Here is a 15664-nt window from a genome sequence, read left to right on the forward strand (position 1 = left end):
TGGAGCCACCCTTAAGGAATTGTTTTTGGTAATTATCATGTTGTGTGTGTGACAGAAGAACTATTATAAACACCCAATAAAATTATCGAGTGCTCGAAAAGATCCAGACACATATTATAAATGCTACAAGTAGTATTGAATGTAAGAGCAGTTTTACAAGAGGATCATACCTAAGAACATCGTTTATCATCAAAATGCATTGTGTAATTATATTAAAAGTAATAAATTCAATAAATAAATAACTTAATAGCCTAAGGTAATGACAAGTGGCATTAATATGGTGATGGTCGAAGAGATCTCAACACGTGTATTAAAAACATGTATGGCTCTCATTAGGCTAGAATTATAAATGCCCCCAATAATATTGAATTTGGGAATAGTTTTATAAGAGCATCATCAGAATGCATTATATAATTATATTAAAAATAACAAATTCAGTAAAAAAAATAGTTTAATAGCTTAAGGGAATGACAAGTGGCATTCATATGGTGACGCTCAATGAGGTTTTGACACACATGTAAAAAAATAGGATGGCTCTCATTAGGCTAGTATTATAAATGCCACAAGTAGTATTGAATTTGGGAATAGTTTTACAAGAGCATCATACCAAAGATCATTGTTTATCATTAAAATGCAGTATGTAATTATATGAGAAATCATCAATTCAATGAATAAATAGTTTAATATCGTAAATCAAGAGTTAGGAATCAACAATTGGCATTAATATGTTGATTATCATGGCAATTACCTCGTTGAATCAATGGGCAATTATCTTGAGCTATTACAAAGAATAGTCAGACATAAAGAATCATGCCAAGCAGCCATAAATAACAAGGGGACAATTGCCTCAGAGCGATAAAGAGAGATTACCAAGCCTTGTTAGTCACAAGACATTTGGAAGAAGAAATTATTTTAGAAGCAATCCGTGGAAGGAGAAACTAAGCATAACCGTCAAAGGCTCAAGTACAAATAAAGGCTTATTCTATAAGAAATGACACCATGCACAATTGAGAGCACACCGAAATACTTCTAAGATCATTTGTATTTAGATTCTTAAGAGATCCTCAGGAAATTTAGTAGTTCTTAAGCAATCCATTAGTCCTAAGGCTTTGTAGAAGACTTTATGCTTGTAAGTTGCTCCCTTTGTATTTGCAATCTTGTTTAATTAAGGTTTTTGATGAGTTAGTATTGCATACATACCCATATCATATAGATTAAAAATTGCTAACCTATGAACATCAAAGAAAAGCAATACACGCCAAAGTGTGGGGGGTGGGGGGGTTTGTCTCATTGTGCCAGGGAAAATGACACGTGTCGGTCGGGGGAAGTGGGACAAGTGGTGGAATGACAAATTAAAAGCTGGGTCTGAGAGTAGAGAAGAACTTGACGGAGGTAAAAAGTAAAAACTTGATGAACAGTTAGCATCAAGCCATCAACCACTGCTTAAAAAGAAGAGCTTGAAAAAGATCTTAGAGTTTCAGACTATTACTATATCATATGCCCCCTTATTACTCTATCAGTTTCACCTTGTTTTGGGCTTCACGGGAAATGCGTAAAGCCTGTTGGGTTTTGTTTTGTTTATTAACTTTTTTTACCTTTTCTGACCAATAAACAATGCCAAGTTGTTGAAGCTACACAAAGCTTTTTTTCTAATAGCGAAGAATAATAGCACTCGCTACTCGGAATGAGGAAACCTAAACAACCACATTGACTATGGAACAAGTTTGTGATTCTATTGCAACTTCTTCTGCTCAAAACTCAAAAGAAAAGAGTTGGTACTATTAGTCCATGCTCTCTCAATTAGTTATTAAAGGTCAATTTTTTTGGTCAATTTGTATAACTAGTTTCAAATGCTTTACATTTTGTTTATGTACTTTGTTTATATAGATAATAACACCATGTCAAGGCATTTTGGTGTTACTTTAATTAAATTGCAGAATAATCATAGAAACATGGGCATTGCTGTATTTAAGAATGTGATGCCCCATCAGTTTTTCTTTAATTATGTAGGTCAATTGGTCAGTTTGAGAATAGAGGACAATGATAAACAAGTGAAAAAGAAAAAGAAAATAAAAAAATGGGTTCAAAGACGAAAGGGAATTTTAGTGAAGGACGCTAATGAAAAATTGCTAAATTAAGCAAAGGAATCGAATTGTATGTATTTCCATTTTAAAATCATTTTAAGCCAATGATTGATTTTTTGACAATTTGAATCAGTTCAGATCCTTGCCCTTAAATAAAAGCCATTTAATTCATAAAATTAACTTTCTATTTATTTTCCCCTCAAAAAAAAAAAACATTCTATTTATTTGCTCGTCCATTTTTCCCATATTTTGTTTATTGGTATTAATGTATTATTATTAATTAGCATTTTTGCGTGTCAAAGATTCTATTCCTTATAAAGTCATTTGGATAACGAGTGGACTCATTTAAAACTAGTCTTAAATTTTTAGAATGAGAGTATTCATTTCCCTGGGTATTCACCAATTTGAAGGGGCTAAGTAATTATGAGGTTTAGACGTTTAGTTAAACGCTGATTAATCCTTTTTCATTAGTTTGGTTGAAAGAAAATGTTAAAAAGAAAATTAAAATAACCTTAACATACGAGAATTAGTTAAAACTACTTTTCATCTTACACTCCATTTTCGGAGCTGCAATTTGAATGCAGTTGCCAACTTCAAAAGGCTATGTCAAGCTGGGAATTTCCTCAAAAAAATAAAAATTGTTGGAAATTCCAAACTAAATTTGACATTTAGAAAAACGTATCTTATTCCACGATCTTAAAAAAAAAAAATTCTAAATAATACTATTTTCAGTTTTTAAACGAACAATTTAATAACATTATTTTTATTGTACAATACCATGTGACGGCCCAGCAAAATAAAAAGATAAAAATATTAATTACGTCATTTTTCTTACAATTTATTAAGATAATTAACGATAAATTATGATTAGTGTAATATCAATTTATTTTGACACACAAGTTCTAATACTGGAATCATAATATACTATTCTAATAATTTTGAAAAAAAAATTAATAAAAGGAAATTGTAACAATAATAACATTCGAGTTGACTTTTTAGTAAGCGAGGATAGTGTTGTTTTACTTTGGTAAACGAAAAAAAAAAAGGAAGAAGAAAAATAAATAAAATAACACAAACAGAAAGAAGTACTTTAAGAAAACAGTAGAAGCAGTAAAATCTTGGATTTGTTAACGTTGGATTTCTGTTACTGTTTCTCTGCTAGAGTAGATTTAGGATGCCCTGTTGTTGGGTTAGTTAATCGTAGTATGTGTGAGCTGGATCCACTCTTCTAGGACTGTCCCACCTTTGATTATAATATTAAATAAAAAAAATAAAAAAACACACACACACACACAGAATTAATTGAAAAAAATAAAATAAAACCAAAATAAACCCAGAAACAGAGAAATTGTGAGCTTGAATTGAAGCAGAGACAACTATCCAAAAAGCCCACAAGTCTTCAACTTCTATTATTAATAACAATCCCACGCAAAAAAAAATACACATAAAAATCTCATCTTTTTGTATTTTGAAACTCAAATTCTCTATCTTTTTCTTTCAGATTCTTGCGTAGCTCAACTGGGTTCTTTGAATTCGAGCTGGGTATCGAGCTTTTTGATGCCGAGTTCAACTATGTGAATTCAATTCCTTTCTCTTTGTGTATGTGCGTGTGAAATTTCTCTTTGTTTTTGGCTTCTGGGATTTGGGTCTTTTTTGGTTTTGTGATAAATGAATCAGAGTAACTGTAAGGGATCGATGTCAACGGCTAGTTCAAGTACCAATTGGAAGGCCAACGACGTCGTTCCGGACCAGTTTCCGGCCGGACTACGTGTCCTGGTCGTCGATGATGACCCCACCTGCCTTGTGATCTTGGAGAAGATGCTTAGGACTTGTCTTTATGAAGGTAATTTCTTCTTTAGTTTCTCTTTGCTTTTTATTCTTTAATTATAGTTCTCTCTCTCTCTCTACCTCTCTTTTTGCTTTTCTTCATAGGTTCTCTCAGTTTGTTTTGTTTAAGAATTTGATTTTCTTGTCCTTTTGGCTAATTTAATGTGTATATACATATATGTAGATATATGTATTCTTTAATGGTTTCAATTGTTGTGTTATCATTTTATTTTTCTTTTGGCATGGAATTGGGAATCTTGGTAAAAAGGGGAATGGAATGGACTCTTGGATTATTGTTATTGTACATGTTAAAGATTGTGATTTGGTTCAACATGGCTTATATTGTACAAATTTCTTGTACTTTTTGGGTTGTTTGTCTTGTTTTAGAGATCAGTTTGAGTTTCAAAGTTGTGCATCTAGAGCATCTCTTCTTCTTCTTTTTTTTCTTTTTTTTTTTGTGTGTCTTTGTTCCTTGGGTTTGATTGTTTAAATTGTTGAGTGATTGATTTAGTTTATTTATGTGATCTTAGTTACCAAATGCAATCGAGCAGAAGTTGCATTGTCAATGCTTCGAGAGAACAAAAATGGGTTTGATATTGTTATTAGTGATGTTCACATGCCGGACATGGATGGATTCAAGCTCCTAGAGCACATTGGTCTGGAGATGGACCTGCCTGTAATCAGTAAGTTCCTTCTTGTTGTAAGTGTAAATTGGTTTTATCCAGCCATGAATCCATAGTCTATATCAAGTTAGTGCCTGATATCTGGATTTATGTAATTGAACAGTGATGTCAGCGGATGATGGGAAACAAGTTGTCATGAAGGGTGTGACTCATGGTGCTTGTGACTATCTAATCAAACCAGTCAGGATTGAGGCATTGAAGAACATATGGCAGCATGTAGTTCGCAAGAAAAAGAATGAGTGGAAGGATTTGGAGCAATCCGGTAGTGTGGAAGAAGGAGATCGGCAGCAAAAACTATCTGAAGATGTGGATTATTCATCCTCTGCTAATGAAGGGAATTGGAAAAACTCAAAGAAGAGGAAGGATGAAGAAGAAGAAACTGAGGAGAGGGATGATACATCTACATTGAAGAAGCCACGTGTTGTTTGGTCAGTTGAGCTCCATCAACAGTTTGTAGCAGCTGTTAATCAACTAGGCATTGACAGTACGTATTCTTCTCCTGTATCTCTCAATTTCCTACCAACCAATTTTTTGCAAGTTTCATGCTAAAAGACTTGAGAAAAAAAAGTTTACATCTCACACTTGGGGACTTAGGGTATGCGAGCCATAATCAATGTGTATTCATTTTTCCTATTGGCAAAAAGCCCATGCTATTGGTTGGATTGATGTTGTAGTGGCTTCTGTTGTGAGTTTGATTCATTTTGAAATGACTCTTTTTAAGATTAGTATGAACCACAAATCTGGTATCTTTTGGTACCCTTCATCATGTTACATGTTGAATGATTATTAATGAATGTGTAAATTAATTTCCCATTTACGAGAAGCTCTTTAACCTCTTACATTTTCACCTTTGATATGCAATTCCAGAAGCGGTTCCCAAGAAAATCCTGGAGTTGATGAACGTCCCTGGTCTCACAAGAGAAAACGTTGCTAGTCACCTTCAGGTATAGTACAATTGCACTTAGATTGTAATTATATATGTTTTACTTCTACTTGACTTGACTATTTCATGTGATGGCTGTCTTTTTTCATTTATTATAGAACTGACTATTCATCCTTATGGTACAGAAATATCGCTTGTATCTTAGAAGATTAAGTGGGGTTTCGCAGCACCAGGGTATGAATAATTCTTTCATGAGTCCTCAAGATGCAACTTTTGGGGCAATGTCATCACTCAATGGGCTTGACCTTCAAACTCTCAGTGTCACTGGTCAACTCCCAGCACAAAGTCTTGCCACACTTCAAGCAGCAGGACTTGGTAGGTCAACCACAAAATCCGGCATTCCCATGCCTCTAGTTGATCAAAGGAACCTTTTTAGCTTTGAAAATCCAAAATTACGGTTTGGAGAGGGGCAACAGCAACAAATGAGCAGTAACAAACCAATGAATTTACTTCATGGAATCCCAACAACTATGGAGCCAAAGCAACTTGCCAGTTTGCACCAATCTGCACAATCAATTGGGAGCATGAATATGCAAGTGAATACCCATGGAGGACAGGGTAGCTCTTTGCTGATGCAGATGGCTCAACCGCAATCAAGAGGGCAGATACTAAATGAATCTACTAGCAGTCACGGTCCTAGGCTTCCCTCATCCATAGGGCAGCCTATTATGACTAATGGCATTGCTGGTGGGGTTATAGGAAGAAATGGGATTGGTGATAATAGCAGAGGGACTGGGTACAATCAAGTTCCGCCAAGCTCTTCAATGTTGAGTTTTCCGATGAATCACACCACAGAATTGGCTGGCAACAGTTTCCCTCTTGGAAGTTCTCCTGGGATATCCAATGTCACATCTAAAGGACCATTTCAAGAAGAGGGTAACTCTGAAATGAAAGGATCAGCAGGATTTATTTCAAGTTATGATATTTTCAATGACTTGAACCAGCACCAGCACAAATCACATGATTGGGAATTACAGAATGTAGGCTTGCACTTTGATGCCTCTCAAAATGCAAATCCAATACAAGGCAATCTTGATGTCTCACCATCAGTTTTAGTTCATCAGGGGTATTCTTCTAGCCAAAGGAGTGGACAGAACAGGAATGCATCAGCTGTAGGCAGGGCTATGTTTTCAGGGGTCGAATGTGTTGAGCAAGGGAATATGCAAAATTTTAGTCCACACCTTAATAACCTTCTTGTTGACAATTCCATAAGGGTGAAGGCTGAAACAATTCCTGACGCAAATAGTCAGACAACTCTCTTTACTGAACACTTTGGACAGGACGATCTCATGAGTGCACTCCTCAAACAGGTTTGTGGTTTGGATGTTTGCATTGGCTTTTATCTAATCAATGTTTTCAATTACTAAAGTAGAAAATTCTTCTGTTTTCCAGCAGCAAGGAGGCATTGGGACAGCTGAAACAGATTTCGACTTAGATGGTTATTCCATGGATAATATTCCCGTGTAGAAAAATGCTCCATGCTTCAGCTCCTTCTATGATTGCAGTTTCTGTTGTACATACTTGCAACCATTGATGGAATTTTAACCTGCCTCACAAAAAAGATTCAATTTTCTACCTCAAGGTCCTGAACAAAGGGGGCTGCATTATTTCACTTATATGCATCTTCCTTTGTGAATAGCCTGCTATGCTAGTTTAACTTGGATGGATGATGATTGGACCAGTGGAAGATTCAGATGGATCAAGCAGGTAAGATAGACCACTGCATTATATGCAAAGATGTACATGGCTACATGCAAGTTTTGACTGCTGTTAGCAGCAAACTACAGCAAGAAGCTACTAATTTTAGGGTGCTTGTGAAGTTGTCCATTGATTTTTGTGCGCATGTCTTTGAGTTGTGGAGACAAGGTTTTGATACATCTGCAGATTTGTAGGAGCTTTTCTAACTCTAATAACACATTAAGTTTGCTATGTTTTTCTCTATTTTTGTCGTTTTTTCATTTTATTTTATTTTTTACTCTTACTCAGAAATTGACTATGATGTAAATATACCATTTCATTGCTCAAGACACAAGTCTGGGCTTTCTTTCCTGGTTCTTTTCTTGTACCAAAATTTGAGGAGGCTCTCATCTATGCTTTATAATAAGCTTTTGTTGACAACCTCTTCATTATGTGACCTCCATTCTGCTTTCAGCTCTTTGTGTAAGATCTTGTTTTTTGAATCTTGTTAAATTTTTTATTAGATTGGAAATTGTTATGTTGATCAACAAGCAACATAAATGTCAAGGTAGAGCTGGGGAAAAAAGCCTTAGAATTTTCCCCGTGCTTAAGTTACAGAATGTTTTAGATGGACTAGTCAGCAAGGGGGGTTGTAGCAATTCTTCACTTTCTGTTTATCTCCACACAGATCATATGCATCCAAAGCGTGGTCTTTGGACTTCACTCCTGGACAGTTCATTTCGTAGAATTGAAACCTATACTGCGCGCTAGACGTGGCTGTAGCATTTGGAAAAAGAGATTTTGAGCTTGTCATGGTAATGGTACAAGTTCCATTGCTTCTATGAGAAAACAGAGGTACCAAATGCTGATGATATGAGAATCAGTTTGGCACATCAAGGAGTATATATACCTGGACTTGATTCTCCTAAAAAAACCTGGACTATAGGGCTAGAACATAGTGAATAGTGAATACTTGAAAGGACATAGGTTGAGACGTTGAGGCAGTACAAAACAACATATTTGATGTAACATGAAAAGTAAAGAATAGAATCAATTATGATCACTTAAGAGTCGGCGTACAGGGATAGGGTTGCTTGAAGTCCACACCAAGGGAGGTTGAAAACTTTGGAATCGACACTTTATATTGGCTGGAGTCAACATCAGACTGTAAGAAAATTTCAAGAGATTTTTATTAACCAAGCAAACTATAAACTCTCCCTAGAGGTAGAAATAGAATACTATGTTTATGAGTAACCCCAATTCTAGTTGATTAAATAAATTCTAATTCTAATTGATTTAGGCCTTTAGGGCGTCTAAATTATTAAATTATACAAATAACCTTCACCCTAGGAAATTAAATACGATACCAATAAATTGAATTATACTCTCAACCTAGAAGTGTAAATTATTAAATTATTGGAATTATAAAAATAAATTTCAATCTAAGAAATTAAATAAGATATCAATAAAAATATAATTTACTTTCAAAATAAAATAAATATTTCTTTGCATTTTCCACATCAATCACTTTTTAATGCCTTACTATGAACAAGTAAACTAGGCAAACAAGAATGTAGAACCAACACTCGGTATGGACTTGTTCTGCCTTTAAGAAGTACACGACACAAAAATCGACTGGCTAACCTGAGAAGTGAAAATTTTGACTCTTTCCATATAACTAGTTCAGGGAAATAATTTATTATCATTCACTGAAAAGTCTATTGAACAACGCAGATGATTGTCGAGCAATTTTGTTTCAAGAAGCAAGAATTGCTATGACAGTAATGAACTAGTAAAAATTCAATAAGATATAATTTGCCTTTAAAAATGAAAAACAAAAAAGAAAAGAGAGACTCAAAGATCAGGAGAAAATATCACTGTCCAAATTAAGTTTACCAAATTCACACGGGATAGAACATGATCTACTCAACACGAAATGATGATCACATCCAACAAAGGATGAGTGGGAGACATGATACAGAATTATACCATCCAATTGGCTTCAATGATGTTAACGCAATACAAAATTCTACATCACTTTATAGACTTGCTGTCATGTATCATTATATTCATCTTCTGTTAACTATATGCAGATCAGCAAGATTAAAAAGCCACAGTAGGAGCACAATAGCATCATGTATATATATGTAACAATCATAGTTTACACGTCTTCCCGTAATGAAGAATGTGCCAAACAACTCCTGGATAAGGTATATATCAATCACTAAACGAATAAAAAAATCAGAAGTAGCTACAAAACCCCATCCCCCAGCTATTGCCACATCAACATAAACACTACAACTGAGAGGACTGAAAATATAGCAGCCGGGACCTTTCTACTACCACTGCTTGGAATTGTTGAAGGAAGTGAGCACTCCTCGCCATTGAAGTATACCTTAGTGGGAAAGCCATCTCCTTTAGCCACATTTATTCCAGGAGTCAACTTCTTAGTAAAAGAGATCACAGACTGTTGTTTCCCAGGCACCCAAGGATTCTGCTGTTGGTCTTCCGCCACAAGATAGTTTAATCCTGGATTACCCTGCATGAATATAGTATCATTGACACCATTCAAGCTCAAGGTACTTCCGTTGAACGAGTACATTTGTTGGAAACCAGCGGATGCCTTGTCCAATTCTACTGCAGCAAACCAATCAGCAAAGGAAGTATCGCCCCAATTGAAAAGTGTGATTCTTGCACTCCATCCATTAGTGTAATCTGTATACAAGTGCCAGTTAATACTGACCCCACAGTTATCTCCACAGGGCAATGGATTTGGCACTGGCTCATGTTGAAGTCGAGCCCACGCAGTAGACAAGGCAGTCCGATTATCAAATGGAACAAGAAGTGCATTTGATGGAAGAAGCATAGCTGGAGCTGTCGCGCTACAAGTACGAGCAGTGTTGCTAGGGCAACCACATGCACAAGTTTTGCACGGAATGACAGAGTCATTATAGTAAGCAGAAAATGAGACACAACATTTGGGACTTTCACTCTTGGGAATTGTGATATTGCACACCACCTGCCAGCTTGCAACTGCAGTTGAATTCACTGGTACACCGCTTGAAGCTGGAAATTCACTAGGACTCACCTGCACTGGTTGGCTGCATTGATAATTAGGGTTGAGTGTACCATTGATCGCCCAGTTCATTGGAGGTGAGAGCTGGGAACGGTTGAGATCTGGTGGCATTTTAAACACCTGCATCTGGAATGATGAAATTGACTTGCTTGGATCCATCTCTGTTGGCAAGATTGTACCATTTCGGCAACAATAAGGTTTAAACCCAAGGATCGTGTCATTGTACATTGTTGCAGGCAGATCAATTATGGTTGGCCTTCTTTGACAATTCAATACAGTGGAGAAGTCTAAACTCTGGTAATAAATACCTTGCGGTCCAAAGATACATTCTGAAGAATCTACGACAGATGGATACGCCCCTTTCATTGCAAATATGAATTCATCATTCATCCACTCCCAGCTCAATTTCCAATAATCAAGACGGCCAAGAGGGTTATGGTTTGAGATTGTGACCTGTGCCCAGTAATTCGACTCATATGTTTGGGTAACATCATACATAATTGTAAGGTCACCGCTCCCACGAGCCAAGAACCCATCACTTGCAGTGATGTTTGTTTTAGCATTTGGGTCTTGCACGCAACAGATTTCCGTCACATTACTTTTCCCTGAAAAATCATCAAGCATCCATGCTCATTAACATGTTCTCCATTCAAGTTGAAACACCCAAATCAACAAAGAAGCTATACATATTGTCTTCATAAATCAAAGTGTAATTATAATTTTGTTCACAACAAGAAAAGAAAAAGCTAAAAAATCATTTTCATTCTTTTATCATAATTATGACAAATTCTCCTATGGTCATCATGACTCACTCAACAAGATCAACAAGACTTTCCTTACTAGTGAGACAAGTCCAAAGAAAAAAAAAGAGGTCAAGTTTATGAATATACATGATCTCACACAAGTTGATATGGTCAACTACATTATAGGAGGCAATATTGAAATAATCTTCATCCAATTCTCCTTGGAAAAAAAATAAATAAAAACAAAAACCAAGAAGATTCAAGACATATTTTCATTGATCTAGTCTATCCCACCATCCTATAACAACAACCAAACTTTACGGCCAAAATTTTTTACATCGGCTATGGATCCTCAACTACTCATAATTAGTCATATGTATTCTTTTCCGTCATTTTATTTTATCAAAAGTCATACATTTAAAGCCTTAATATAACACTCAAAACAAAAAATCCAAACAACCCCAAATATAGCTTTTAAAAATAAATAAATAAATTGTTGGTTACACCTTAGTCCCAAAACTATAAAATGCATTATGCATACTCAACAAAATGGGCATATAAACAATTCATTCAAATGTATTCTTTTCCGTCATTCTATCCTATCAAAAAAAAAAAAACACTTCAAGCCGAAAAAAATGCAACAAATATAGAATCCAACACAACCCAAATGCCAATATACCCATTAAAAAAAAATTTTAATTAAATCCAAAAAAAAAAAGTGGTACCTGTTGAGGACTTAGGACAAGACCAACCATCGTTGACAAGTGAAATGTTAGAAGGCATAGGAATACCAGGTGGAGCCACACCGAACTGAGTCCCGACCATGCTGACCTGAACTCGCATCTGGGTCAAGTCCCCGGCTGTCTCGGTCGCCGTCTTCAGATCCGTCATCGGGTACCCGACCAAAACGGTGCCGTTTCCCACACTCGCCGGCGAGCCAGTGCCTCCGTTACCAATCACGGCGTTAGTGGCCGAGACCAATAACTCGCCGTGTTGAAACCCAACGAACACTTTCCATGACTGTAGCTCCACGCGGTCGTTATTCTGAACAGTGAGTACGGATTCGAAGCGGTAGGGCTGGTGGGTCGGGTCGGATCCTGTAAGGTTGGGTGGGAGCTGGGAGCCGGTGACGTAGGCGTAGGAGACGTATATGCCGTTGCAGGAGTTGGGTCCGGTTGCTTGTTGAGAGAGTGTGGAGGGTAGGATCGTGAGTAGGAGCAGAACGGCGACGTAGAAGTGGCGGCGGAGTTGGGAGGCCATAGCTTTTTGGTCTGTGAGAGAGAGAGAGTTTTGAAAGTTTGAATTTGAAGTAAGAGAGAGAAGGAAATGAGTAGAGTTTATATATAAAGTATGGGGTTTTAGAGAGAGAAACGCGTAGAGTTTTGTGTGTGTGTGTGTGCGTGTGTGGGTTTTGTACAGTGTTTATAGTGTGTGTACAGCTTAGAGGGAGCTGTGTTTTTGCTTTGAATTTTTTTTTTTTTTTTGTATTTTTATATTATTTCTTTGGTTTGCCATCTTGGAGTTGATCAAATCAAAGGAAGGAGGGGGATTTGGTCTTTGAACTGCGGATTTGGATTGGGAAAAGGATTGCTTGTATTGTTTTGATTAGTTTTAAGTTTACATTTGATTATTCTTTATGAACAATCCTCTTTGTGAATATAAACTTTGATTTAATTATATGTAATATTATGTTTTATATGTGTGTATATATACATGAGGGTCAACTAAAGCACAACACATATAAGCAAACCAAATTGAAACCATTTTCACCAGTCCTTCGTCATTAGTAATGACAACTATGAATAGATGAATGAAAAATTCACTTAACTATTCCATCATGACATTGATGTTATTATCTGAAAAAAAGTGTTGACTGTTCAGAGAGTCTCTAATTTATTGCACCCTAATTACTTCACATCACATTTGATTGGATACAATCTATCCCCTTTGAGGGCAAACCAAAAGGCCATCTTGTACCCTACAAGCCAATTGAGAAGTCAGGGTTTTGGGAATGCTTTTTGGCATGAAAGAGACCACCATGAGCAAGTATATATAAAAGGCATAATATTTTAAAGAATGTAAGAAAAACCTAACCCAAAAAATCAATATTGTTATTCTAAAGAATAAGCCCCTTAGGGAAGAGCTTATCTTACCAAGAGCTTTCTATAGTGCTTGTGCAAGATTCATTACCCAAATTCATTCCACATCTAGTGGTCTTCACTTGTCAAGAGAATCTCATCCCTCACAACATTAAAAAAAAAATATATATATATATATATATATATCAAATTGTATAAGTTTGTAAATTATTAAATTATAATATTTCAAATTATCATTTAAAATTTATTAATATTATAAATAGCCCATTTTGTAGTAAGAACTAGACAGTTTGAAATTTTATAAGTTCATAACAAAATCATTTTATTTGATTAACTCAAAAAATATAGTGTAAGGACTGGATTTGGTTCCCAATCCTAAAGGGAAAATGATTCAGGCCCAAAGAGTCCACCTTCTACAAATTTATTGTATTAGACTCTTTAGGCCTAAATCTTTTTCCCTTTAAGATTGGAAACCAAATCCAATCCTTACATATAGTTTCAACTATAATTTAGTTACTAATTAGTATTCGCACAGATGTAAACACATAAAAATTTTTAGTTGTAGTGTTTACAACATATGAGAAAATTATAAGTTAATCAAGTTTAAAATAAGACAATTACATCCCCAAAAATGACATCCCCAAAAATGAAAATTATTTACCTTGACCTCTCTTGAAAAAAATGTTTCAAAAATTTTATATTGTTGTCCATACTCCCTCCAAAAGGAAATTCAAGGTTTAAAAAAAAATTCAAAACTTTTCTTTTGCTATTCAAGGAAAGTTAGTGTAAATAGTTTGTATTATAGGGAAGTTGAGTGTCTTATTCTAAATTGAAGGGGAGGTGATTAATGCAATAACAGAAATTCAGAGAAGGTCAATGCAATTTTTCCAATAAATTATTAATAGTACCTTTTTTTTCTATTACGAAAAAAAAAAACCTTTATTTAAACAATAAATAATCAAATCCACCCATGGAAAATTTTTTTTTTTTAAAAAGGAAAAAAAAGGACAGTTTAAATGTGAAAAGGTGTTGTCATGAATGTTTCCGTTGTTTCTTAGAAAGAAAAGGTGTTGTGAAGAATGATTCTTAGAAAGGTTCTGCGAATGTTCTTTAATTTGAATTTGTAGTACCAACTAAACAACTCCTATACTCTATGATATTGATATGAGCTTCATATGGTCAAAGACATGTTTCTTTGATTCATATGGTCTACCAATAACGTAATGACAAGTGGACTATTCAGTCATTTTCACACACACAACCAATAAAAAATCAGGCAATCATTTGAAGCTGAGACGGTGGGTGATTAGTCAAAAAAAAAAAAAAAGAAGAGAGGGTGGGTGACAACATGGTGTGGTTTAATTGGAGAGCTAATCGTGAGCCATTATATACTACCATATGAAACGCACAAAATCCCGGCTTGTGTTGCGGCCTGCGGACACGTCTTTGTCCAAACCAGTTGTAGGAAAAAATAGTCTTACGTTAAATGTTGTTGTGCATATGCACATGTACATTTAAAATCAATCACAATTATATATATATATATATATATATGATTTAGAATTTAATTAGATCTAAACTTTTCAGTTTTTGTACCTAATAATTCATTTGCCATAAAAATTAAAAGATTAGACGAGGCACATGACACAAAATTGAACTTCAATTAAAATTTAGAATCTAATTGAATTTAGACTCTTTAATTTTTGCACCTAATAATTCACTTGACAAAAAAATTAAAAAATTAGATGAGACACAAGGCGCAAAATTAGACATGATTTAGAATCTAATTGAATCTAGACTCTTCGATTTTGCACCCAATAATTCACTTGTCACAAAAATTAAAAAATTAGATGGAGTACATGACACAAAATTGAACTTCAATTAAAATTCAATTTAGAATCTAATTGAATTTAGACTCTTTAATTTTTGCACCTAATAATTCACTTGACACATAAATTTAAAATTAGATAAGACACGTGGTATAAAATTAGACTTCAATTTAAAATTTAATTGTATTTTCTCTCAGCTTCACCTATTATTATTATATATAAATTAGCTTCTGAACACGTGTTTACGGTCTATTTTTTTTATAAAGATTAATAATTTGCATTCATTATAATTTGAGATACTACATTTTTCAATCACAAAAAATTCATAGGAGTGTTATGAGTAATATGTGTTTATGGTTAAAATAATTTTTTTATCACACCTTTAGGTATTTTTTGTAATTGAAAAATGTAATATCTCAAATTATAATGAATGCAAATTATTAATCTTTACAAAAAATAAAAGAGCCTCTGAACACGCGCTCTAATATATGATTAAAATTTTATAAATGTAAAAGAATCATAAAAGAGATGAGTAACAAATTGCAAACATAGAATTATCAATGGGTAAGAAATTTCTTCTCTCTCTCTCTCTCTCTCTCTCTCTCTCTCTCTCTCTCTCTCTCTCTCTCTCTCTCTCTCTCTCTCTCTCTCTCTCTCTCTCTCTCTCTCTCTCTCTCTCTCTCTCTCTCTCTCAATGCTCCTC

General features: G+C 34.9%; 2 protein-coding genes across 3 annotated transcripts; one reads left to right on the plus strand and one right to left on the minus strand.

Moving 5' to 3' along the window:
• Positions 1-3284: 3284 nt before the first annotated feature.
• On the plus strand, positions 3285-7689 carry LOC142624759 (two-component response regulator ARR2-like). Of its 2 annotated transcripts, none has more exons than XM_075798502.1 (6): positions 3285-3927; positions 4442-4594; positions 4698-5078; positions 5462-5538; positions 5663-6847; positions 6930-7689. In XM_075798502.1, exons 1-6 carry the CDS (start codon positions 3753-3755, stop codon positions 7002-7004), a joined length of 2046 nt encoding a protein of 681 aa, XP_075654617.1. In that variant the 5' UTR covers positions 3285-3752; the 3' UTR covers positions 7005-7689. The 2 variants fall into 2 exon arrangements, with proteins under 2 accessions (XP_075654617.1, XP_075654618.1); XM_075798503.1 differs by having other exon boundaries at positions 6933-7689.
• A 1642-nt stretch (positions 7690-9331) lies between these two features.
• Positions 9332-12355, minus strand: LOC142626126 (COBRA-like protein 7). The gene is made up of 2 exons (XM_075799916.1): positions 11759-12355; positions 9332-10895 (listed from the first exon to the last, which is right to left on the minus strand). The coding sequence occupies exons 1-2, from the start codon at positions 12291-12293 to the stop codon at positions 9487-9489; spliced, it is 1944 nt and encodes a 647-aa protein (XP_075656031.1). The 5' UTR covers positions 12294-12355; the 3' UTR covers positions 9332-9486.
• Positions 12356-15664: the final 3309 nt, after the last annotated feature.

This window comes from Castanea sativa, chromosome 2 (genome assembly GCF_040712315.1).
Source record: "Castanea sativa cultivar Marrone di Chiusa Pesio chromosome 2, ASM4071231v1".
Classification (NCBI taxonomy): domain Eukaryota; kingdom Viridiplantae; phylum Streptophyta; class Magnoliopsida; order Fagales; family Fagaceae; genus Castanea; species Castanea sativa.